Source organism: Trachemys scripta, chromosome 11 (assembly GCF_013100865.1).
Source record: "Trachemys scripta elegans isolate TJP31775 chromosome 11, CAS_Tse_1.0, whole genome shotgun sequence".
Lineage (NCBI taxonomy): Eukaryota > Metazoa > Chordata > Testudines > Emydidae > Trachemys > Trachemys scripta.
The window spans coordinates 43,189,869-43,217,249 of NC_048308.1; the positions used below are offsets into that span (position 1 = coordinate 43,189,869).

General features: G+C 41.3%; 1 protein-coding gene across 3 annotated transcripts in view; it reads right to left on the bottom strand.

The window, feature by feature from the left end:
- ZNF385B (zinc finger protein 385B) overlaps nt 1-27,381 on the bottom strand; it is a 299,082-nt gene that overhangs the window by 224,960 nt on the left and 46,741 nt on the right. The window contains exon 2 of one of the 3 annotated variants that reach the window (XM_034786269.1): nt 22,854-23,156. In XM_034786269.1, coding sequence (XP_034642160.1) covers nt 22,854-23,154 — 301 coding nt within the window. In that variant the 5' untranslated portion in view covers nt 23,155-23,156. Of the gene's footprint in view, nt 1-14,900; nt 15,063-16,292; nt 16,384-22,853; nt 23,157-27,381 lie in introns of those variants that run through there. The other 2 variants (XM_034786272.1, XM_034786270.1) reach the window with 2 other exon arrangements.

Genomic DNA, 27,381 nt, shown 5'->3' on the forward strand with positions numbered 1-27,381 from the left:
AATTGAAGCATCAGTTGGTTTCTAATACCCTGTAGTAAAATCATGTACAGATTCTGGACTACAGCTTTTTGAGCATTCAAAAAAATGCAGAGCATTTCAGCATTCAAAAAAAAATGTACTGTTTTGTCACCTACATTTTAGGTATATTCCCCTTCACATGTGTTTTCAGGCACCATGTTCTTCAAACTTTCATTCTTCTGAAATCTTTTGGAAACAGTTAGTGCTGTTCATTAACAGCTGGAGGGATTGCTGTTGAGTAAGTGAGGCATGCATTTCCCCACAGGGGCTGAATTTGTTGCCTTCACTGCACTCAGTCCCTGCTGGTTCTGGGAAGGAAGAGCACTACCACACCAGGCCAACCCTTAGAGAGATGGATTAGATTAAACTCCTGGAAAAACTCACAGTTAATCAGCAACCAGCAAGCCATAATGAATTCAGGTAACCCTTATTCAATCTGTATGTTGGAATACAAAGTGAAATGAGATTTTGATCTTAATAAGTGAAAAGAATATGTTCAATTAACATTCTGGCTCTGTACTAATGCTACAGAACCAAGGCAGAGTTAAAGCTGCATTTTCATTCTCATCTCATTATGGATTGGAATTGCAGACCCAAATATAAGTTCACCCACTGGCAAAGGGTGTACTCTATCAGTCTGTGCACAGAACTAGCAGGCAGGAACTCCCGAATTCCAGTCCTGGCTCTGATACTGACACCTTACTGCCTCTGTTCACTTCCCTCACCCCTATGAAAAAAAATCTTGTAAAATTTAATAAGTGATAATGTTATATGGGATTTTTTTAAAACCATCCTACACATTTTATTCCTAAATGTGGTGCTTAAATTGACCTGACAGTCCCACTAATTCTGAATGTTTTTGCTTATACTGATGTAAGTCAGGCCTTCAAGTAATTCTGACAGTACTTTCACTGTCATCTTACTTTTCCATCTGAAAGTCACCATCTTCCAGGGTTCTTATATGAGATTATAATGGCAATAAAGCGTAAGGCAAATGAAAATATAGTCTGATTTCCTCAAATTGTGCATGGACTTTAAGTCTGGCTAACTTTAATGGGAGCATTTCTCAATACAGGCAGCAGGAATGGACCCCAAAAGATGGAAAATGAAGTGTGTTCTGTCTAAAGCAGAAAATAAATGGGTCATTCCAGCACGTGCTCAGGTTTTAACCACAAACAAGAGCATCTTGCTATAAACATGGCCTTTTTTGCTGGAGAAGACACTCAGGGGAATAAAGTGCAACAGACTGAATCATTATCCAATAAAGCAGTGTGAGAGCAGAAAGATAGAGCTGTCGCCATTATGATGTTGGACATATTAAGTGTGGTAAAATCCATAAACTCAACTTCAAGTTAAGTCCATGGACTTTTATGGTGAAGCTGGCCTTCAATCAATTTACAATCTCACAAATGTATTTCTTGTTTATACAAGATCACTAGACAGAGAAACTTGAATTAAGCAACTCAAGGGACTGACAAAAGCTTCTCTTTTAAGGAACATGGCCTTTCAATAAAGGTGGCTGAAAGTTTTTCTTGAAAGAGTAGGGAATCATAATAAAGCTAAGTCATACTTGACACCAAAAATTGTACTGCTTATAAAGCACTTAAACTAAATATTTTGAATTATAATAAAATATTTACAATACAAATGCTCAGTATAAAGCAGACATTTAAAGTATAAAAGGTCCCATGCAGCTAAAACATTGATCTGTGTGCCAGATACATCAGACATACGAGAAATAAAAATCTGAGGTTTATTATACTGAGTCACCATCTAGTATTTCACTATAAAAACAAAGCAACCAACAGAAGTAGGCAGGGGTGCTGGAACAATTTTTATAGTGGGGATGCTGAGAGCCATTGAACCAAACCATAAACCCTGTATATAATGGAAACCACTTCAAGCCAGGGGCTGCTGCAGCACCTCCAGCACCCTTAGTTCCAGCACTTAGGGTACTAGGTAAAAGTTCAGAATCTCCTGTGCATAATCCCTATGCCTGAGCACTAAAGTCCAAAGCGGATCAACCATTTTCCCAGAAGAAGATGCGGTTTACCTGACACTGGTTCTGTGAAGTCACTGGTTGACTTTGGCTACAACTACACTGAGTATTTTAGGGAAATTGCCCAAAGGCCTAACACTGGATGACCATGCAAGGTTTTGTCTTACCCTGTTCCAAGGTGATTATCTATTTTCATACTACTTCTTTTCAGATTGTACTTTGCTCACTTCATCTATCTATCATTAATTTGTGGTGTGTGGCCCATCACCTAAGAACACATACTATTCATTATTTTAATGTTTTAAATACATACACACGCTTCTACTATAAGTCACTGGGATGATCATTTGTGCAAAAATCGATGGGACTTTTTCAATGCATGAACATTGTTACAAAATAGATGGTAGTCATCCAAAAATTCATGAAGCAATAATATGCACCCTCAAAGGATAACAAACCAAGCTAGGTACTTCCATTCATGAAGATGTTTGTGACTAAGGGTTTTTAGTTTTACTACTTACTAGCTCTAGAAGTTATAATAGTATCCAGCACTAGCTACATAGTAACCATGCAATTACCTTAATGATGCCAAAATACGGACTTTTTATACAATTAAGGGCAATGTCAACCGGATTGTTTTTAAAAAGCTAATAAAACAAAATACCTTTTAATGACAGCCTCTTAATAATATGTTCTGATTTTTTAATTCCTTAAAGATAAATGTTTTCCTGATCCCTAACTGATAAGGGGCTTTTCTGTAGGGAAGAAACCAACTACATTATGGAGTAACTAAAGTGAAAATGAGTAGACCAAGTGTTGTCACATGAACTAAGTAAATAAACTGAAAAAATTTGAGAAAATATTCCCTACTAACTTGTCCAGTCAATAATGCTTAAAGTTCCATAACCACAGTAGTTAATTTTCAGACAGAAATGTTAGTTTTAAGTTCTCTCTCTCTCTAATAAGAACAACTTATGGATGCTTCTGTACTAACTGTGCCTTCGGCTGACCTTCGTTCCAAGGTAAAATTTTACCCTGCAGAATGAAGTTTTAAAAAGGGCCTTAGTGGTTCAAAAGCAACTTAGGCATTTAGGAACCAAATCTCATTAAAGTCAATGGGACTCAGGCTCCTAGGTGACTGAAAATTGTAACCAAAGTAATTACCTCAAAACACCCTTGCTCATTAATAGAGCCTCATTATCAGGCTATGAAACACCACTAGCAAAGCTGGCCACTGTACACTGACTGCTATTTCGAACAATAAATATTAACTCTTTCCACCAAGCCTGCTTTTCATTGAAGTGATTTCTTTGACTTTACCCACATGTGCCACATTAACGCCTGGAAGCCTACCTCACCTCTATTTTCTCCATGCTCTACTACTGTATTTAATTGTGCTCCACTGATAAAGTCTTTACTTTTGCTTAGATTTAAATGGTCATTCCTAAACTATGGATTTATACCTTTACACAATGAATCAAAACATATTTTATCATCTTGTCACTGCAATCATATCAGGTTAACTCTGAATTGAGAATGCACACACACACACACACACTATTCATGCACATTGGTGAAAATCCATAACCCAGTTTTGAGCTCGCGTGTCTTGAAAGTAATTTAAAAATATCCTGATAAAACTGTTTCCTAACATGAAGGTCTCCAAACAAAAAGAGGAGGAGTTTTTTGCGGGGAGGTGGGGGGAGCTGGAAGGCATGGCCTTAGTTCTAAATGATACATTACTTATTTTAGGGATTAATAGAGACTACTAGAGGCAGGCACCACTGGGCCTGTATTACAGGACAATTTACAGACCACTTACTGAGTTCCAAAAGTAAAAACATTGGGGTGGTGGAATCCTTTCAACAAAAATTTTCCTGCACAAAACTGAAAACACAGGGCCACGTCTCAATTCCACCAACATAATTCAAAGAACTTACTCTGGATTTTCAGTGTAATTGAGTCCAGAATCAGGGACACTGTTTTACTTATTAGCTTGATGAGTGTGTCACAACTGCACAACCTATAGTATTCCTGAAAGGGAACTGAAAGATATAAATAATTTTTGTATTACAATAGCAAATACAGGCTCCAGTCAAGGATCAGAGTTCTGCTGTGGTAGGATTGTCCAAACAAGTAACAAATAAGACTACCTCTGCCCTGAAGAGCTTACCATCTAGGTCATAAATGAAGTTCAGATAGGGATTTCACTTAAAGTTTTACCTAACATACATCGTAAAAGGTGCCTCTACTCAACTTGTAAAAATATAAACATTTTTCAACCTCCTCATTTTTGTTCATGTAAAAAAAACCCTGTTACTAACCTTTCATAACTGTTGTTCTAAGAGATATGTTGCTCATGTCCATTCCATACTAGGTGTGTGCGTGCCGGGTGCACAATTGCCAGAGATTTTTCCCTCACTGGTGTCCGTTGGGCCAGCTCTAGCGCCCTCTGGAGTCACACACACATGAGCCTGTATAAAGGGCACCACCGGCTCCACGCCCTACCAGTTCCTTCTTGCCCGTAATTCTGGCAGAAAGGTAGGAGGGCTGATCAGGGAATGGACATGAGCAACACATCTCGAAGAACAGTTACAAAAGGTTAGTAACCATTTTTCCCCCTCTTTGAGTGCTTGCTTATATCCATTCCATGCTAGGTGACTCACAAGCAATACCCCCGGAGGAAGGCTTGGAGTTCATGGACGTACTGACTGCAACACTGCTCTCCAAAAACTGGCATCCTCACGGGCCTGTTGGGTGATGGTGTAGTGGGAAGCAAAGGTATGAATTGATGACCAGGTTGCAGCTCTGCAGATGTCCTGGATTGATACCTGTGTGAGGAACGTTGCTGATGAAGCCTGGGTTCTTGTGGAATGAGAGGTCATGATGGTCAGAGGCAGAACCTTCGCCTGCTCATAGCAAGCTCATATACAGGCAATTATCCAGGACGAGATTCATTGGGATATGACAGGTAGCCCTCTCATCCTTTTTGCTACTGCTACAAAGAGTTATGTGGTCTTGCAGAAGGGCTTAGTTCTCTCAATATAAGAGACGAGGTCCCACCTAACATCCAATGTCTGAAGCCAATGTTCCTCAGTGGTCTCGTGAGCTTTTGGAAAGGAGACAGGCAGAAAAATATCCTGGTTGTTGTGGAACTGCTACACCACCTTTGCTAGGAAGGCTGGATGGGGGTGCAACTGGACATCATTCTTGATGAAGAACACCGTATAAGGGGGTTTGACATCAGGGCTTTGATCTCAGAGACCCTTCTGGCTGAGGTAATCGCCACTAGGAAGGCGACCTTCCAGGAGGGAAGCTGTAGGGAATAGGATGCCAATAGCTCGAAGGGAGGCCCTGGGAGCTTCGACAGGACCAGATTCAGGTCCCATGGGTGGACTGGTTTCTGAACCTGAGAGTAGAGCGTCTTTCCAGCTCCTTGAGAAATCGGATTGTCATCTCGTGGGAGAACACTGATCTGCCATTCACTGGCGGATGGAAGGCTGAAATGACTGCCAAGTGAACCTTAATAGACGAGAGAGCCAGATCTTGATGCTTTCAGTAAAACAAATTATCCAAGATAGACTTCAGCAAAGATTGGGATGGAGAGAGATTCTGTTAGGAGGCCCAACAAGTGAAACATTTCCACTTGGTCAGGTAGGTAGCCCTGGTGGAAGGCTTTCTACCACATAGCAAGACCTGTCAAACCTAATCCAAGCAGGCCTGCTCTTCAGGGTTCAGCCATGCAGCAACCTTGCAATCAGGTGCAGGAAGACAAGGTTCAGGTGAAGCAACCGGCCATGGCCTTGTGAAATCAAGTCTAGGCAGATTGGGAGCTTGAGTGGAGCTGCCACTGAGAGATCCAAAAGCGTACCGAACCAATTCTGGCATGGCCACACCAGTGCTATCAGGATAACGTTTGCCTTGTCCCATTTGATTTTTAGGAGGTCTTTGTGAACTAAGGGGATTGGTGGGAAGGCGTACAATAAGTGGTCTACCCAAGAGAGCAGAAGGGCATCGGAGAGGGAGCCAATGCTGTGCCAAAGAAGTGAACACAACTGATGGCATTTCCTGTTCTGTCTAATGGCAAACAGGTCCACACGGGGAGGCCCCCACCTCTGAAAGATTACATTGATAACCTCAGGGTGAGAAGAAAAGGATCTGCGGAGGAAGTCTGCCAGTGCATTTTGGCCTCCTGAGAGATGTGACACCTTGAGATGAATGGCATGATTCACAGAGAAGACCCAAAGCCAGAGGGCCTCCTGGCACAGGGCTGAAGATCGAGCCCCTCCCTGCTCGTTGATGTCAAATATTGATGCAGTGTTGTTTGTCAGGACCTGCACCACTTTGCCCAAGATCTATGGAAGGAACACATAGCAAGCCAAGTATACCGCCTTGAGTTCCCTGACATTTAAATTCAGGGAGAGTTCTTCCTGGGACCAGAGGGCCTTAAACTGCTGAGGTAGGCTTCCCACCCCAGGTTTGACACATCCAAGACTAGGATTATTGATGGTTGAGAGGCAGCAAATGGTACCCCCTCCATTATGGATCTTGGGTCTCTCCTACCAGGTCAGTGAAGCTAGAACTGGAGGAGGGATTGAGAGTAAAGGGTAATGAGTCCAGGTGGTGTCTTCTCGGGGATTAGACTGACACCAGCCACATCTGTAGGGGTCTGAAGCATAGCCTTGTGTACCACACCATGCAGGTACATTCCGCCATGTGACTCAATAGTTTGAGGGAGACCCAAGCAATCGTTATTGGGTGGACCATGACCTTGGATATCATGTCTGACATAGATCAGAATCAGGCTTCTGGTAGGGAGGCTTTAGCCTGGGTCAAATCGAGCACTGCCCCAATGAACTCTAGTCTCTGAACTGGGACCAGGGTTGACTTCTGCTCGTTTATCAACCGACCCAGCGTCTGGAAGGCAGCTCGTATTATACTGATGCTACGCTGCATCTGAGTCTGCGACTGACCTTTGGTCAGCCAGTCATTGAGTACAGGTAGACTTGCACACCTCAACACCGGAGGAAGTCTACTACTACCATACAATTCATGAACACTTGTGGGACTGCCAATCGGCCAAAGGGAAGAGTGGTGAATTGGTAGTGGCACTGATCAACTACAACTTGAGAAATCTTCTGCAACTCCGAAAAATAGAGATTGGGAAATAAAATGTCCTTTATGTTGAGGGTGGCATACCGGTCTCCTGGATCCAGGGAGGGAATGATGGAAGCCATGGAGACCATGCGGAACCTCAGTTTCTTGAGATATTTGTTGAGGCGATGCAGGTCCAGGATGCCTTCAAAGGGAATTTCCTGGACAGGCTGCTAAACCTGGTGAAGGAGGTTAGAAGATTTGAGCCATGAATTGTGCCTCATGTTGACAGCCGATGCTATAATCCTGGCTGCCGAGTCAGCCGCACCCAAAGCTGCCTGAAGGAAGTTCCTGGCCACAATCTTGCCTTCCTCTAGGATGGCCGTGAATTCCTACCTCGATTCCTGAGGAAGGGAGTCTTTAAATTTGGATTAGTCCCACAGATTAAAATCTGACCTTCCCAGCAAAGCCTGCTGGTTGGAGATACCTCGTTGGAAACTGCCCGTAGAATAAACCTTGCATCCAAACAGGTCCAGTCTCTTTGCTTCTTTATTTTAGACGGATAGCACTCGACTACCCCTGTCTGTCCTGTTCATTTGCCTCTGACAATACCAGGGATCCCAGGGGAAGAGGGTTGCGAGTAAAGGTATTTGAACCTGCTTACTAGGACATAGTATTTCTTCTCTAGCCTCTTTGATGTGGGGAACAGAGAAGAAATAGTCTGTCAGAGTGTCTTAATGGGACCCAGTACTGCTTTGTTTATGGGCAAGACCACTTTGGAGGAAGTAGCTGCAGCCAGGATATTGCTCAGGCTGTGCGCCGATTCCATAAGCTCCTCCACCTCCAGGCCCAAGTTTACCATGACCTTTTTCAGGAGGTCCTGGTGAACCTTGAAGTCATCTTAAGGGAGCAGAGTACTAGGGCCTGCAACCGCCTCATCTGGGGATGAGGAGGAGAGGCTCTTCCATCATGTCAATTATGACCACTTCCTAGATGTTAGCACCAGGGTCAGTGCCGGAGTCAGAGTCTGGTGCTGGATAGGAAGAGGTGGTAGCCTGCCTTTATGACATCGAGTATGAGCAATGGAAAGGGAGCCCCAGTACCAGGGGAACCAAGGGTTTCAATATTGCCACTGCATCAACCAGTGGCCAGGTGCTGGCGGGAGGGTCAGTACCAAAGTCCAGAGGCATGTAGGTCTTGGACGGAGTGAAGGATTCCCCTTCGGATCCCAAAGAGGACTCTTCCCTTGGAGACCATGGCAGTGCAGTAGCTACTTCCACCACCAGGTAGTGCCAGGAGACAGTGTCAGAATAGTGACCAATGCATCAGTAGTATGGAGGGCTTGCCTTAGGACGGTGTCGCAGTGATCTATACTGGGAAGGAGCTTGCCAGACCTTCTTCCCTTCTATCCCCAGTAACCTTGGCTGGTGGAGGTCCTTGAAGAGTCAGTGGGATCAGGAGGGACAGCAGGTCCTTCACCACCAGAAAGACCTCCCGTGTCGAAGGGTCAGCAAAAGCCTGACCCCACGGCTGCTCCTGGGAGTTGGTGGTGGTCCTGTACTAGACTCAGCACTCTAGACAGAGTCTGCGGTGCCATCAGTGGCTCGGGGGAGGATAAGTGGCTTGTCCCTGCTTGTCTCTCTTCCGTACTGGAGAACGCCCTCTCTCGGTGCACTGTTTCTTATGTTTCTTCCTTGGCACCAGGGATGGAGACCGGTGCCAGGAAGAACATGGTTCTGTAGGACTGCTCCGCACCGATGCTGAAGTACTCAGCACCAATTCAGAGTGGCTTGGCTCTGAGACGGGTCTGAGGGCTGCCTGCATGAGAATGGCCTTCAGATTAATGTCTCTGTCCTTTCTGGTGCCAGGTTTGAAGTCCCTGCGGATCTGGCACTTCTCTTTGATGTGAGACTCCCCCAGACACTTTAAACAGCTAGTGTGCAGGTTACTAACTGGCATCGGCTTGCCGCAAGATGTGCACGGCTTGAAGCCTGGGGACCATGGCATGCGCAGCCCCTAGAGCAAAAAAGTCCCAACAACAAGGACAACTATTAACACTGCTGTATACACTAACTCTAAGAACTGCATGCACTAACTGTGATAATTATACATAATCTGAACAGAGAAAGTCCAACCACTGGGAAAGAAACCTTGCCACAGCAAGAAGGATCGTTCCAGCAACCATCACAAACGATAAGAAGGAACTGAGAAGGTGCAGGGCCAGTGGTGCGCTTTATACTAGTGCATGTGCACACAACTTCAAAGGGCACTAGAACCAGCCCTACGGCTATCAATGAGGGAAAAATATCCAGCAACTGTGCACACGGCACCCACACACCTAGCAAGGAATGGACATGAGCAAGCACTCTAAGAATTTGGATTTACAAATGCAAAGAACAGTACTGTCTGTCACCCAGCTTTTCTAACATCTGGCTAAAATCTGCACATAGATAAGAAAGAGCTGGTGGAAGATAAATACTAGCAAGACAGATGTTATGCCTGTAGGCAGAGGGAGGCACCGTACAGAGCTTACAGCTACAGTTTGCTTTCATCTGAAAAAGCCAGTCAACAATTTAGGAATTGGATGAATGGACTATAAGGTGGATAGAAAGCTGGTTAGATCATCCGGCTCAATGGGTAGCGATCAATGGCTCGATGTCTAGTTGGCAGCTGGCATCAAGCGGAGTGCCCCAGAGGTTGGTCCTGGGGCCAGTTTTGTTCAACATCTTCATTAATGATCTGGATGATGGGATGGATTACACACTCAGCAAGTTCTCGGATGACACTAAGCTGCAGGGAGATACAGTAGAGCGTAGGGATAGAGTCCAGAGTGACCTGGACAAATTGGAGGACTGGGCCAAAAGAAATCTGAGGACGTTCAACAAGGACAAATGCAGAGTCCTGCACTTAGGACGGAAGAATCCCATGCACTGCTACAGGCTGTGGACCGACAGGCTAAGCGGCAGTTCTCCAGAAAAGGACCTGGGGATTACAGTGGACGAGAAGCTGGATATGAGTCAACAGTATACCCTTGTTGCCAAGAAGGCCAACAGCATATTGGGCTGCATTAGTAGGAGCGTTGCCAGCAGATTGAGGGAAGTGATTATTCCCCTCTATTCTGCACTGGTGAGGCCACATCTGAAGTATTGTGTCCCGTTTTGGGCCCCACACTACAGAAAGGATGTGGACAAATTGGAAAGAGTCCAGAGGAGGGCAACAAAAACGATTGGGGGCTGGGGTACATGACTTACGAGGAGAGGCTGAGGGAACTGGGCTTGTTTAGTCTCCAGAAGAGAAGAGTGAGGGGGATTTGATAGCAGCCTTCAACTACCTGAAGGAGGGTTCCAAAGAGGATGGAGCTAGGCTGTTCTTAGTGGTGGCAGCTGACAGAAGAAGCAATGGTCTCAAGTTGCAGTGGGGGAGGTCTAGGTTAGATATTAGGAAAACTATTTCACTAGGAGGGTGGTGAGGCACTGGAATGGTTACCTAGGGAGGTGGTGGAATCTCCATCCTTGGAGGTTTTTAAGGCCCAGCTTGACAAAGCCCTGGCTAGGATGATTTAGTTGGGGTTGGTCTTTATTTGAGCAGGGGGTTGGCCTAGATCGGGGATCGGCAACCTTTCAAAAGTGGTGTGCTGAGTCTTCATTTATTCACTCTAATTTAAGGTTTTGCGTGCCAGTAATACATTTTAACCTTTTTAGAAGGTCTCTTTCTATAAGTCTATAATATATAACTGAACTACTGTTGTATGTAAAGTAAATAAGGTTTTTAAAATGTTTAAGAAGCTTCATTTAAAATTAAATTAAAATGCAGAGCCCTCTGGACCGGTGGCCAGGACCTGGGCAGTGTGAGTGCCACTGAAAATCAACTTGCGTGCCGCCTTCAGCACACGTGCCATAGGTTGCCTACTCCTGCCTAGATAATCTCCTGAGGTCTCTTCCAATCCTACTCTTCTCTGATTCTATGAATTCTTCTGGACCCTCCTGATGCAAAGTTCTCACATAGCAGAATTCACAAGAAACATTCTTCCATCATCACTGACTGGAAGACTGAATCCCATCCTTGCTAATGATGACATGACTGATAAGTCACAAAGATATGTGTTTCTCTTAATTATAGGAATGCAATCTAACTGGACTTGAAACCATCAACCCTGAGAAAATTGAAACTGGTACACAATCCAGCTGCTGTGCTCAGTTACCAACTGCTGAGGACATCAGCCTCACACTCCACTTTCTCAGCTGTCTCCCAGTGAATACAATGTCAAGTTTAAGCTCTCATTCCTTATTTTTGAGGTGCTAAGCCATCTGGACCTAGGCTACTTCAACTGCTTCATATTCCAGGACCTCAACCACTCTTTAAAACTGGACTTCTTGAGCACCAAGATCCTTTTTCAGGGGCTAGCCCAAGACTTGGCCTAACCTTCCAGGAGAGACTTCTAACCACCTAGCTCCTCCCAGGGGTTTCTCCAGCCTGCAGAGAGGGTGCAGAATGCGATTCTTTATAAACCCCACACCACTTCCCCAAAATTACTTTTCCTTTCTCACTTACAGTGTCCTTGTATCCTACAGGGATTCTTATAGATAAGCCCAGAATGGGGTGTTGCTTATCCAAAAGTTTTCTCTCAATCCTCAGAGGTTCTATATATCAATACACGGTTTTCCTAAAGGATAATGATTAAAAATTAATATTTTCATAGAGAAAGGTCATGCAAGCCACCATACAAAAATAGCACCCTTCAGTACTCTCTCAATGCAGTAAATTTCCCAACAAGGAAACCAACTGCTTCTTGCCCAACACTACCAGTGTTCTGGAAGGCGATTCTCTCACTACCCATCAGTATGAACTGGCAGAAGGACAGCTATGCAGTGATCTAAACATTTAAGAGGATGTAAGATCTTTGAAGTTGAAAGCAGCTTATTCACAACGTAAAGTTGTGGAACAAAAAACTAGCCTGCCTGTAATTTGGCAAGCATGTATTTTATAGCAATAAAAATACTTGATAAAAGTCCAAAAAAGAACAGAGCAAGAAAAATGCACTGTACTTACAAGAGACTTTTTTTTCTTTTTTAATAGCTTGTGCTACTGGTATATGCAGCACAGATTTTTCTAAATGCAAGCACCAACCTTTTTTTGCTTAGTATGCTTTGAGCATTTACAGGAAAATGATGGAGCAATGAATTTAAAGGTCTGAAAATGACGGCAACCACATTTTTAAAACTACATAAAACCCAACTGTGTCAGTTTGTATCTATGCCTCAATTCTTAGGGCCAACCCAAACACACAGGTTTGGTGCAGGGAGCTCTGTGGCTGCCAGTTATGAACAGAATCCTTTCCCTAGATTAAAATGGTGTTTTGTGGCTCCTCCCAGTGTCCAGTTGTCTTCACAACTTCTGCACCCTTCCCTTTTCCATGGGGCAGAAGGGGCATACAGTTGGTGTACCAGCTTACTTGTACATCCACCAGCTTGTACCTCCACCAGTTCCTCAGCCCACACAGGTGTAGAAGGAGCTCCTCATGTTTTACCTTCACGACCTGCACAGAGGAAATGTAGCAGTTCCACTGCCTAACAGGTCTTCCAAGGTGCAAGAGGCAGGGCAGGATTTGCCAGTTGGAAAGAAAACTCCAGCACAGAAGTATATACTGTATTGTAAACGCTGATCTGATTACAAGATTTATTCCAAAGCACCGAGGGAGACCTATATTAAATAGGCATAGAACTGAGAGCCTAGCTTTCAAAAGGAATCAACAGCATAAACTGGCCAAACTAACCTAAGGAAAAGCAGCCTAGTACCAAGAAAATTCAACATTTGTCAACATCTTTAGCTTCTTAACCTCTAGCTGACAGTATCTGCAATTATGGAAACAGTGCATAATTTAGCATAGTGAAAATTTCACTTTCAAAGGAAAAGTGCTCACCAGAGCTAAACATTTATAAAAAGTAGTTTCACCAGGTTACGGATAAAATGCATTTTGGGGTGAGTCGAGGGCAGAATAACTATTTACAGCCATTTTCCTGTATTCCTGTCATTTAACCAACACCAATCATATCAGATTTAAAAATTCCAGTCTGGAGTCTAAAGAACTACATAGCAACATTCAACAAAGACATACACACCTTGCACCATCTATTTTACATTCAACATATTGTGCTCCTGATACACTAAGAAACAGACAAAAGGATATAATATTGCTACCCTCATGAAGGCAGCCTATTACAAATTGATTACAAAACTATGCACAAAGTAACAAGACATGAACTGGCTATGGCAGGAAAATTAATTTTGATGGGTATTATTATAAAATAACTTTGAAATAAGAATACAAATAATAAATGGGTCGATGGGGAGAATTCTCCCCTAGTTAGGGTCTAATTGGGTTTTCTTTTTTATCTCCAAAGGACACCTTAGCAGAAGCTATCAGCTTTGAGAGAACACCGAAATCCTGGCAGCAAACTATAAATTGACCATTACCATAAAAAGAACTGCTAAATGAGAAACCATGTGCTCAGTATAAAACTAATTTCATGCTTTCAAAAGCACACAGTGGCTTCTAGCAAGATAGTGGCCCTGGGACTTGCAAAGACAGATTGGCTAATACAAATGGTGTGCTCCTGATGCAGTCTGCTTAGCCAAGCTTTACATGTACTGGCAGTAAATGGAAATTCTCGAATCTTCTGTCAAACAAATACACACTTATCTATAACTTTAGAGCTGAAAGCTATAAAACAGCTGCCTCATAAATAAATTTAGCAGGAAGACGCATGAGCTGTGTTAGTTCCTCATAAAAAAAATCTGTAGTCTACATAAACAGACATTATTTTAGCAAGCAAAATACCATTTTGAATACATCATAATAATTTTAAACTCTTTTTCTGTATTAAACAAGTTAATACCACCAGATCGGAACATAATTAAAGCCGGTTTCAACGTAGACGCAGCACTGTGATGCTTAATAAGTAATTTGCAGATTAAATAAATTTAGTGTCTTTTGCAATAGGTAAAATTTCTGGTCCAAGCTTTTTATATAGCTACACACTATTTATTGCTCTGTGAGATCTTTTCCAACTTTAAGATTTACTAATATAAACTTCATATAGTAGCTTCAGCACCCTATTTTTAAATAATAACTTGCTGGACTTAATATCAAATTTAATTAAAGCATGGTTAGAGACAAGTGACAGTAATTTTATACCTCTCTCATGAAACAAGTTGTCAAAGCAAATGAATTATTGGAGGTTGTTCTGTAGATAAGAGGTCATAACTTTTAACATTAATAATATCAGGTTTATATAAGAAGTCAACTCCAGCATGCGGTTTATTTCATTTACTTTCTTAGTTTATCTTATGAATACCATTGGTCTCTTATGTATTCTTCATATCATGACTCAAAATTGAATTTAATGTATATAGTAATAGCTTTCTTTGTGACCAGTGGTGTACAAATCATACTATTAATTAGCTTACTTCTATAATGATCAGCAAATCATATAGTATCACTGACATGTTCTGAAATATTTAAAATGCATAGGAAGTCACCTACTGGTAAGATACCCTCTGCAAACAGCAAGCAAAGAAAGGAGGAGGCTTAACACATATTTACTGAGTTACTTTTACATTAAAAAACCCCATCAGATATACCTTGTCTTTTTGTTATCCCATCTGCTATTTCCACTGTAATAACTAGAATACAAATGACATACCCACAGAAATAGTGCCAAACATGTAAGCATCTAATAGTGATATCTCAAAGCTAACCAGAAAAGTTTAATAATAAAATCATGCTCACCTCTACTAGGAAGTCCACTCCACATTATGACAATACTATTTAACCAGCTTAAATAGCAACCAAGTTAGATAAACAAAACTTCCAGTTTGTGACCAATATGATCTACGGTGCTACAGAGACTTGGCTCCAGCCCTGATCATCTGTGTGACAGTACACTGTTATACCAATGCAGCTTCAAACCTTCCCAGATGCTGGCTTATTGCATTGCTCATTGAAAATCCTTTACACGCTGGCAACATTTTAGGGAAGGAGGACAAGCACACTGAGTCATTTGTAAAGAAAGCAAAGCAATTTCAGTTCTATATCTTCATGCGTACTGAACACAGAGCACTATCAAAGTAGAAGTCTGAGATGGATTTATGCTTAGAAACAGGCAACCTAAGCCTTCATTATCAATGCATGAAATCAGCAACTGTGATCAAATTCAAGCAAACCATAAAAAGGATATGATTATGAAAGGCTCTACAGATTTCTCTCAAAACCACACAGAATGAAGAATCATCTATCTAAATTTTGTAAATGTTAAAAATAGCTCTGCCTTTTCCACAGTGAACAGGAGACAGAGGAGAATCAGCAGCCTGTATTCAGAGGAGATTTATTATTGGAAAAGCCTGAAATAAATAAATAAAAATAATACAAATAAATTTAAAAAAAATAAAAGTCATTCCTGGACACTCTTGCATATGAATAGAAGCACTCGCTTATACAATTATGTAAAGGATACAAAAATCAGCTTAAGAGAGCAAGAATATCCACAGATATGTCCGTCTATATTTAGAGTAATGTAAAGAGTAATGTAAATATTTGCAGGGGGGGGAAGGGGAATGGAGTATTGGCCTAGACTAAGATAGTCTGTACAGTAGAACATAGTAAATATTTTCAGAGATAATTCAACAGCTAAGTGCATGCCAACACATGACAAAGCACTTTTCTTTTTCACTTTGATTACTTACTAAAGGACATTTTCCCATTCGCCCCCGACTTCCCAATATGTAAATCTTGCTGTTTTTTCATCAGCTTCATACAGGTTATCTTTTCCCACAAAGAAGTAAGAGGGGCATATGTACAAGATACAAAATATAGATACACAACACTGTTGCAACAAGAATAAACTGAAGATCAGGGAGAGATTAAGTTTGCAAAGCAAAAAGGCACATGAGTTTCTGTTAAACAGTTACAAGATTATCTAAATATACTAGGGTATTAGCAGTTGGTGTAAGGGAAAGTATCTCAGATCAAGATACGTACTGTATGTTAATATTGATTTACTTTTTTAGTTAAGTCAGAAGTGTCGGAGAGTGGGTGTTTTTAAACAGCTAAATGACTGTCTAAAATCATCATCATCTTGCATTTATATAGCACCTTTCATCCCACAGGACTATAACACTTTACCTCAACGTTTCTCAAACTGGGGTCCACTCCAGGGGGTCCACAGGCCCTGCTAATCAACTCCTTCCACTCCCTCCCAGCATCTCCTGCACACCAGAGAACAGCTGTTCAGTGGCATGCAGGAAGCACTGGGAGGGGGGGGAAGAGCGGGGATGGGGCGCACTCAGGAGAAGGGGCGGAAAGAGGCAGGGAAGAGGAGGGGCAGGAGTGGAACAGGAGCGGGAAGAGATGAAGCAGGGGTGGAGTGGGGGCGGGGCTTGGGGCTGAGAAGCAGTCTTGGGGGGTCAACAAAAACTTTTAAATCAAAATGGGGGTCTTCGAATTGCTAAAGTTTGAGAACCGCTGCTCTACAGACATAGCAATCATATATAAACAGAGGACCCTGTCTTGCAATAAGACCTGTGTGGGAACACCCTCATACCTATGAAGAGCCTTCTCTGACTGCAGTGGGTCTCTATGGAGGTGTAAGTGTCTGCCCCTGCAGGTTTGGGGCCCACAGCCTGACCAGAGATTATGTCACGCACCCCTATGCAGAAATGTGGCTAGGTTTAACAGCAAACTGCAATGTCACACAATTTAGGACAGGAAGTGAACATCTCCTTAATGAAAGGAGGGCCCAATTATAAATTCTTCACCAAGACATAACTCCAACTTGGGAGAATTTACTGAACAATTCAGGAACACCCACATTTGCAACATGGATAATATATTCAATCTACACATAGCCTGTGAATAAGGTAAAAAGAGCCCCAAGAATGTTTTGTGCAACTCTTTCAGCTACAGTCCCCAATTTTGCATGTACAAATACATACCAAAATGATTTTGCATGTACAAATATGCCAGGCATGTACCATCTGTGCGCCCAAAACAACTGCATGTCCAATCCTATAAAGCACAAAATTAGAGTATGCTGATAGATAATTACTACTAAAATTCCTAATTAGTCTAAGGGATGTTCTCCCTGCTCCTTCTGGGGGATTTTTGTATGCTCTGTTTCAATACTTCACCAATTGCTAAAAATGAACCTTAACTAACCAATAATGGAGAAGTAAAAAATCCCAAGAGATAACCTGTAGGTGCAATTTATGCACCAGCCCATATCTGGAACTGGGGCAATGTGCACTATATACAGAAGGATTCATAGCTCCCCCACAGCGGACCTCCCCCAGGTATTTGTATACTTTCTGGGCACTGGATCTACCTTGCACAGACCTGAAGGCTGCAGCAAGCAGCAGGAAAAAAGCAATGTTTCTCAACTACCACATATTTTCTAATATAGTCACCAGCAGATTTACACTACACCTTTTCCATCTTTGAATGAGGAATTACACACATTATTCATAGCTATTAGTGTCTCAGTTAACACCTGTTATGTAAATAATAATACCTCAATCCTTTATCACCACAAAACATGTTTTGCTAATAAATGAAAGTACACCAAAACAATACAGTGAAATCCCTTCTTAGTTTCAAAATGGTTGATTGTTTTGATATGACAGAAAACAGCAATGTATATATTTAATATATATCATATATACATACGCACACGAATGAATGAATTAATTAATGAATTAATGGCTAGAAAATACGTTGATTTAGGCTAGATTTCATTTTCCCAGAAAAAAAATTTGAAGATACTTAAGGAGCAGAAATAAAGTGGTGCCCTCCACTCAACAAGATCTGGTTGGACAAAAGTCTACAATAGTTACAAGTAAGAAATGAACACAGCTTCTAGACCTCATTTAATACTCATCTAAATTACATTAATGGAATTATTAATTTTGGCTTTTAGTGAAAGATATGAACTAATCATGTATGTACAGGCCAGACTATCCCCTTCTGCTATGCTATTCCAGTAACACTCTCTTGCACACACTGAAATTAGGACAGAGTGCCCACCATACAGTATCATGCCCCCTACTCAAAGCCTATGGAGCTCCTTTTTTTGAGCTATTGTGCATGGGGTTTGGGCTTTACAAAGCAGAGGAAGAAGAGTTAGAAGTAGCATTGACTAGGCTCTGTATCCTACCCCCTGGTACATTCCTCCCTCTCTCTCAGAGCAAGCTTTGAAACTAAAATAGCAAGGGTTAAAACTAACTAAACGGAAAAAGGCAAAATTGACATTGAGAAAATGTACTATACTAGGGGTACCACAGCACCTAATAGCAAAAACGCCTTCCCCCAAAAAACACAAGATGTGTGCAGTGAAACTGTGCTAACTCATGCTCCTGTTCTTGTAATCCTTGTTCTCCATTCTCCTGCCCTTCTCCCTCCTATCTCTCTATTTAGGGATATTCCAGTCCTGCAAACGCTTATGCACATGAGTAACTTTGCCCTCGAGAGCAGACTTTATTAGCATTTAAGCTCTTCAGGGCCAGGGCTGTTTGTCTGGTGCCTAGCATGCTTTTCAATGCTCACTAAAATAAACTGACAGACATTTTTCTTCAAAGAGAAAACTAGAAAGGAGTTCAAGGCCTAGTTCAATAAGATTACTGAGAGCCAGATTCTGATCTCCAACAAGGCAGCGCAAATAGCCCTAAGTGGGACAGAGACAAAGCTCTGGCACAGCTATGGATTTGGGGCTCTATATCCAGATTCCAATTTAGGGTCAGATTCTGCTCACAATTAAAACGGAGAGTAACTCCACTGCAATCAATAGTGTTACTCACTCCAGATTTATGCTGTTGTAACAGAGCATAGTCTATCCCTTATTCAGTCTTTCTGTATTGACCTGGCAAAATTCTGCTCACCTATTCACCAGAGACAAGTAATTTCTTTACAGCCAAGACTAAATACCTACCTCCTCCCAGATTGCCTTCCAGCATCATCATGGATGAGTAGATATTGTGGCTGGGCTAGTACATTTTTAGAGCAATTTTCCAAGCTTTCCTTATAGTAATTTTAAAATTTTCACTGATAGCCTCAGAGAGTCATCTTAACTATGGGCAGGATTCATTAAGAGGATACTTTTCATTTTATAGAGTTCTTACATTTTATTACTATGTGTTAGATCCTGCAACTGTCACAAATGATGTTCTAGGGTTAGATCCTGCTACTTGATCTGCCTATATGCTCCCCTGGGCCTTCATGGGGCCCCACTAATGTGAAAGGGATTGCTGCATAGGTGCAGAATGCCCCTGGGCAAACAGCTACAGGATCTAGCCCTACAGCGTGACAGTGTTCTGCCAGGATAGAAACCTGTGAGCAAATAGATGTGCATGCCAGCATAACAGCTTACATACCCATGCTGCTGACGGAGTATACTGTGGCAGACAGACACCCAATTTCTGTTCCTCAGCAAACTCACAGAGAGGCCACTCCACAGGCTTCAGTTACGCAAGGACTGCAAAACGGCATCACTGAGCGTAATCTGCAAATTAATTCACATTTGCTCCCTAAAGCAGCCCAGAACCCAAAGAAAATTATTCCATTTATCAGAAACAGGTGGGGCATAAAGCACAAAGAGCACTTCCAGAATCTGTGATGTACATGGGTACAGAGAAGGGCAACAAAAATTATTAGGGGTATGGAACAACTTCCATATGAGGAGAGATTAAAAAGACCAGGATTGTTCATCTTATAAAAGAGACAACTAAAGGGGGATATGATGAAGGTCTATAAAATCATGAATTGTGTGGAGAAAGTGAATAAGAGAGTGTTATTTATCACTTCTCATAACACAAAAACCAGGGGTCACCCAATTCATTTAACAGGCAGCAGGTTTAAAACAAACAAAAGGAAGTACTTCTTCACACAACTGTAAGCCTGCCTTGATATGAGCAATTGTACAGGCCAAGTAGATAACTTCTCAGAGGCTACAGAGTGGATGAGGTCTCCGGCTACCTCAAAAACTACCCACAGTCAGCCTGTGCAACTTGTTGCCAGGGAATGTTGTGAAGGCCAAAAATATAACTGGGTTCAAAAAAGAACTAGAGAAGTTCATGTAAGATAGGTCAATCATTGGCTATTCGCCAAGATGGTCAGGGATGCAACCCTGTGCTCCAGGTGTCCCTAAACCTTCAACTGCCAGAAGCTGGGACTGCATGACAGGGGATTGCCCTGTTCTGTTCATTCCCTCTGAAGCATCGGGCACTGGGCACTGTCAGAAGACAGGATACTGGGCTTGATGGACCACTGAATTGACCCAGTATGGCCGTTCTTATGTTCTTAATTCATTGTAAAAGGTATTTTGCCTTTTTCCAGGCATTTTTTCCAGTTTTAATACAACCAAGGCAGAAACCACAAGCAGACTCCCCCAAGCCCAATATCCCAAGAGGCTGATAAGCATTTTTGGGAGCAACAGCACTGCTGGGTAACTACCTGTCCAAAAGGGAATGAAGTGGAGTAGGAGGAAGCCATTCATAAAACCAGCAACAGTACATATAACATGTATCACTGCTGTCCTGCAAAGGGATTCATTAAAAAAAAGTTTTGTTTTGTTTAAAAATCCACTACATATATCAACACAACTTAGCAAAAAATTAGCAGAATTGTAGATGAAGTACCATATCTGTTGCAAGCTTGCAGCACCATCTTGTGGGAACGTCACATTGCTACATTATTGTTTCACTTGTTTTTCAGAAACACTGAGAATTGCATTCCAGTAAATGTACTGGCTCTTAGACCAAAGGTATATTTTATAACAGTCTATGAAAGGCATTATGTTTAGGGATTTTTTTTCTTTTACCAATAATTAAGTTAATGTAATTCAACTATACAAATAAAATGCCTAACTCTTATAGCAGCAAGCACTATACAGATCAGTAAATATATTTCTGGAGTATACAAGTTGATTAACAAAAGAAATATTAATTTCAAGTAATGTGCAGTTTAATGAAGCAACCAATCCTGATTTTTACAGGCAGACGTGGGTAAAGGTACGCATCCAAGGCACACACCCAAAGGAGCTGCAAGCAGCTGGGACGGAGAGGGCCTAAGGACAAAAGAGTGTTGGAGACAGGGGACCAAGAGTTAGAGTTTTAGGTTACTTAAATTGCTAACAAAGCAGCATAAGTACACAGCTCAAAGAAATCAAAACATACAGTGCAAACAAATACTACAGGGGTTGCATTTTCCAGCAACACAGCGATAATTTTATTTCATTAAATGATGGTGTCTCACTCATTCAGAATACTTTTGAAAAATTTCACAATGAAACCAGCAGGGTATTTACACATCAATTTGAATTTCATCATTTTCTAAAACGGGCCTGGTTGCCAGCAACATATCCAAGTGACACGCATTCCATCCTTAGATTCAAAATAAATCAAAACATAAGAACCAACACCAAACCAAGGAAACAGAAAAAAATCAAGCATCTAGAAAAAAGAACTCAAAAGGAAGAGAAACAAAGACAATTGAAAATAGCAATGTCTTATCTCTTCAATCCAGTATTCCAGAGTTTTCAATTTAACCTTTAATGTAGCTCTGGTGTTTCTATAATAAAATTAATAAATCCTTTCTATGAAGATCTGGAATCTGTCACTTGATCAATACTTTTATATACTAAATAATAAAAGCAGCTATCTGTGCCTTCTCTAGATAGCAATTCTTCTTAACAATGGTATCTTGTTGGGGAGGGATAGCTCAGTGGCTTGAGCATTGGCCTGCTAAACCCAGGGTTGTGAATTCAGTTTTTGAGGGGGCCATTTAGGGAGATGGGGGGGGGGAGAGGAGAACTGTCAGGAACAGTACTTGGTCCTGCTAGTGAAGGCAGGGGGCTGGACTCAATGACCTTTCAAAGTCCCTTTGAGTTATATGAGATAATAATATATGGAGATATGCCTATCTTTTTGCATCTCTCAGCATAATGAATGAATTATGGTTACCCCTCTTTCAAAAGTGACTTGCAAAGGATGTTTTTAAAATATTGGACTTGAGGCCTTTTTGCTTCTTAGGAGGTAGAAAGGCAGCCTGATTTTTTCCCTTTTAATAAAATAAAGAGTGAGGTGGAGGTGGTATGCTTTAAACAAAAAAACTGATGCACCCAAATCTGGTAAAAATTCCAGATATTTTCACAATTACACTTGCAACCTCTTTCCAGAATTTAGAATTCTTGGAACAAAACAAACAAACTAAAATTAAAAGAATGCAGGAGTGGTTACTATTAAGGACTGTTTAAAACCTACACGTCAGAGAATACAATGCTACATCTTTAGATACAGACATTTTTGAATATTCCATACCTTAAATACATACAATCCAATCCTGTAGTCCTTAAGCTACACAACACTGCCTAATAAAAGCTGGACAAACATGAAGGAATCAACATGTTCAATGCTGCAACTAGAATTGTATCAATACATTTCTATTAGTGCTTTGTAAGATGAAAGACTTTGAATAATTTCCTTTCACAAAAATAAAGAACTATGTCCTTTTTTTTTTTTTTTTTTTTAAGGAAATAAATGTAACAGTGGCTATGGCAGTATAAAGGGTAATAATAATAATAATTAATTACCAATCATTAATATTGTATATGGAGTATTAAAAAAGCTTTGCTATCTCTGCAAATTTAGTTTTTTTCTAACCAGAAATCAGCATCTCTCTCATATATTAATCAAGTACCTGTGCTTGTGCTTGCAAACAAAGTGCCTGTAGTTGTGTTTGTAGGTAGTTTCCCATTATTCAACTGCTTCACTCTTTTCAGGTGAGATTTCCCATTGTAATGAACCTGAGCCTGTGCTGCAGAGTTCAGCTGTATATTGCACACTTCACAGAAGGAAAATAGTATCTTCTTTTTTTCTTTACTTAATTGATAGTCTGGTCTATCATTCCACAGTCCTCTCTCTTCAAAGCCCCGCAGAAAAGTTGATGGATTCATAATTCCATCTTCAAAGATTTGGTCAGGACTTATTGGGTGCTTCATACCTATAAAATGAACACAGTGTTGATGCCAGAAACCAAATAATAATAATACTCCTAAATAAGGATCTTACATACTTAATACGTTTAAAGAGTATCGAGCATTGAGGACCAGGTTCATCAAAAAAAAAAAAAAAAGTTTCCAAACTCTGCAGGATGGTGCATTTTGTGTATTTGTGTCACTTCGATGAGTGCAGCAAGAAGAAGCTGGTAATAAGTAACTCTCAATGAACAATAGTACTCATTATCTTGTTCCACCAATTCTCTTTTTAAAAAAAGCTGAGTTTTTCCTCCCTGCAGAGGTGAAGATTACTTACGTTTTTCCCCCTCTTCACTACAAATAGGTTCTGAAGCTTTTTGCTCATAGTGCACAAATTCCTAAAGTAGTAAATTAGACCAAAAGGATGAAGAACAAAAAATTATAATGAAATTTTGGGGACAACAGAATATTTAAATAGATAAGGATAATGAATACTTTGCATTTATAGTACCAAACGATCTCAAAGCTTTGCAACATCATCAGTTATGCCTTAAAATATCTACCTCACAGGTCTGTTGTATTATTAAACAATTATATTCTAAGTATCAGAGCGGTAGCCATGTTAGTCTGAATCTGTAAAAAGCAACAGGGGGTCCTGTGGCACCTTTGAGACTAACAGAAGTATTGGGAGCATAAGCTTTCGTGGGTAAGAACCTTACTTCTTCAGATGCAAGAGGTGAAGAAGTGAGGTTCTTACCCACGAAAGCTTATGCTCCCAATACTTCTGCTAGTCTCAATTATATTGCAGTATCAGCTAGAGGCCAACTAGGTGGGGGGAGGCACTATACAAAATGTACATGACAGATCCTGTCCCCAAAATCTTACAATTCTTATTATTTCCATAAGGTTTAAAAATGCACTTGCCCCTAGTGAGTAGGAATGTTGCCCTGGCAAATTACACTAGACAGACAGTTTTATGAAAGTATAATTTTAGAAAGAAAAAAAAGAAAAAAAAAATGGGTGGTGGGAGAGTTTCTAGTCCTTGTGGTTGTGAAGATAACCTCCCAAATGCAGCCCAAGCATAAAACAGACCCACTTATTTCCTTCCTGAGCCTGTAAACATCCAAGTTCTACGCCTCTGCTACTCACAGCTTTACCAAAGTAAAATCAACAACGTTGGTTAGTTCCATTGCTGTTATTCCCCACTTTGTGGTTAGGCAGTTAAATTACTAAGAATCATGTTAGTTTCATGCTGTTTGGGAAACATATGGCTATGTCCACCATTTGTTTACACAGACTGGCCCAAGTCAGCTGACTCAGGCTTGTGGGGCTCACTCCGGCTCTGGGGCTAAAAAAGGTGGAATGTCCCAGAACTCAGGCTCCAGCATGAGCCAGAACCTCTATACAGCAATTTTTCAGCCCCAGAGCCCAAGCCCTGTGAGGCCAAGTCAGCTGACCCAGCTGCGGCCATTCTATGAGTCTTTTTACCCCTGTGTAAACGTGCCCTATGCTGCAATGTAAACCCAGGGTTTGAACTCAGGCTTAAGCCTAACCCCACTTCCATCTACACACAAATCACACTAACCTAGGACTTGTTCCCAGGACTCCAAAGGGGTGGAGGGTCTTTCAGCCTGAGTCAAGCCAGGACCCAGAGTTCAAGTCTTTTGCTTTGCAGTGTAGATGCAGCCCAGCTGGACTTGTGCTCTGGGAATCCTCCAAAAGTATCCCATAGTCCCACAAGCCAACTTTCTTCATCCTCTGGACAGTCAAGTTTAGTGGACAATCATGTTCTCTCCACACTCCACCATGAACAAAGGGCTATAGCAGCCACATTTTGGGTGGGTGCTAGGAAGTCTGGTATATAGGTGGTTGGACTCATAATGCAGTGTAGATGCTGGAGCCAGAGACTGGGACCCAGGGTTCAACAATTCCTAACCTGGGATTACAATGAATGTAAACACTCAACCTCTAGGTTAAACCCAGGGTCTGCTAACTCGAGTCTATTAACATGGAGCTTACATTGCAGTGTAGAAATACCCTACGAGAGCAGCAGAATTAGGCATTGGATTCATTCATGAGAAGACAAAAAAAATGACTAGAGGAGGAACTTACATCAGCTAAAAGGATCTGGATGCTAGGAGAAGAAAAAGTTCCTTCTCCAGTCCAGAGCTAGAGTATTACACTGATAATTACTGAGACTGATATAAGATGGAGAATCCAGCCTGTCCCAACAGCATCATACTATTCCTTCCAAGTACTACTGTGCTACCCTGAACCTCGTGCTTTTCCTCTCCCCACCCAGTCTTCCATACTTAGCTGGGATTAGGTTTGGTTCTTCGGTTACTATGCCTGGTAAATATTTCAAGCCACCATCTTAGGAGGAAGGAAAGTGAGGCAAAAAGAGGTTTACTTTCTCTAAGTTAAACAGCAAGTCACTTGCTGGGATGGAAATATTTCAACTCTCCCCCAAACCTTGCTTTAACCGCTAGAGAATGGTATCCTCTCTTACATCCATTTTATCACTTGTTGAATTTCTCTAAGGCGTGATTTTATTGATAAAAACTCTTAAATACATCTATTTCTTATGCAGAATATTATATTAAAGATTATATATAATCACATTCCCCCCCCAAAAAAAAAAAACTGTATCATAGCGGTCAGTAAAATCTATGCATATTGAATAATCAACGCACAAAGAGCTTTATTAAAAATCATTTTAGTTTCTGGGCATCTAACTACTTTTCAGACTAAGAAACACCTATCGCTTGTGATCTTGCAACCTAGGCTAGATACTGTCACACTAAATCATTCAAGCATACTATCATATTTCAATGCAAGCAACCAAGATCCCTGACTCAGCTGAGTTTACATGACGTTTTCATCTGAAAATTTAATCTGTTTGCAGCTTCAGTATTTGTAACTTTTCAATTTTTCATACAATTACTTTCTTTTACTCTCTCTCCTACGTAAAAAGATTGCTAATGTACAAGAATGTTGAACTTTTGGTTTCCTGAATTATCACTTTTATTGACATATCATATTCCATTTGTTTGGAAGTATGCAAAATGCACAACTGTATTAATCTCATGATATACTAGAGAACACAGATAAAGCATAAAGTAGAGGTGGTTGGATAATTTTCAACAAAACTGTTTTCTGCTGGAAGACATTGCTTACTTGAAACCAAAATGCTTCCCAGAAAGGTGTTAACGGCCACTCTACCTTAAATGGTTCCCTTATAATATGTGCTAACTACCTTCCCAGACCTAAAGAGCATCTGTGTGTGGCTGGAAAGCTTGTCTCTCGGGAAAAGAAGTTGGTCCAGTAAAAGACATTACCTCTCCCACCTTGTCTCTCTAATATCCTGGGATTAGCATGATAACTACACTACATACATCAGGGAACTAGCTCAGTTTTGATTACATTTTCAAGACACACACTAATTAGGCATAGCAAGGACTTAAACCTTAGGCTCCTATGTCCGAGGCCAGTGTCCTAACCAGAGAGCTATAGAAGGAGTCAATCGATCTTGCCCTCTCCATCAGAGCAAAAACATTTGAAACCTCATTTATTTATTTGCAAAACAATTGTTTTCCCAGCCAGTCCTAATAAAAAGTATTGTCTTGTTTGGCATTAGTACAGATCAAATAATTACATACTAGAGCAATTTCCCACATGTTACAAGGCTGAAGTCTAAAAATTGTTAAGCCAATTTCTTCAAATCTGTGTGCTTAAGTTGGGTTTCTAAATAAAAGTGCTGAGCACCCAACAAACCCAGCAGAGCCCCTACGAACTACAGGTGCTAAACATCTCTCAAAAGGTGCCTAAAAATGGTTTTAGGAGCCTTTCTACACTGGCAGAGTTACAGCACCGCTCAGAGCACGCTGAAGGGAAACTGCTGTTGTGTCACACTGTCAGCTGCCTGCACAATAGCGTGTTCACACTTGCAGCGGTATTCGCAGCAGTGCACTCTGGGCAGCTATCCCACAGAGCATCTCTTCCTCTTCTGCTGCTAAGAGTTGTGGGAAGGCGAAGGAGGTCGCGGGGCATCCTGGGTCCTGTCCCAATGTCCCGTGATGCATTGCTTCGCATCCCAGCAATCCCTGTGCTTCCATTCACATTTGGCACCATCTTTCAACGGTTTGTGTACTGCCTCTTCAGTCTGCAGGAATGGATCCCGTACTGTTGACCAATATGCAGCTCGCTCAAACACGTCACAAGTGACAGTAGAGTTATTCCTTAAACTACAAA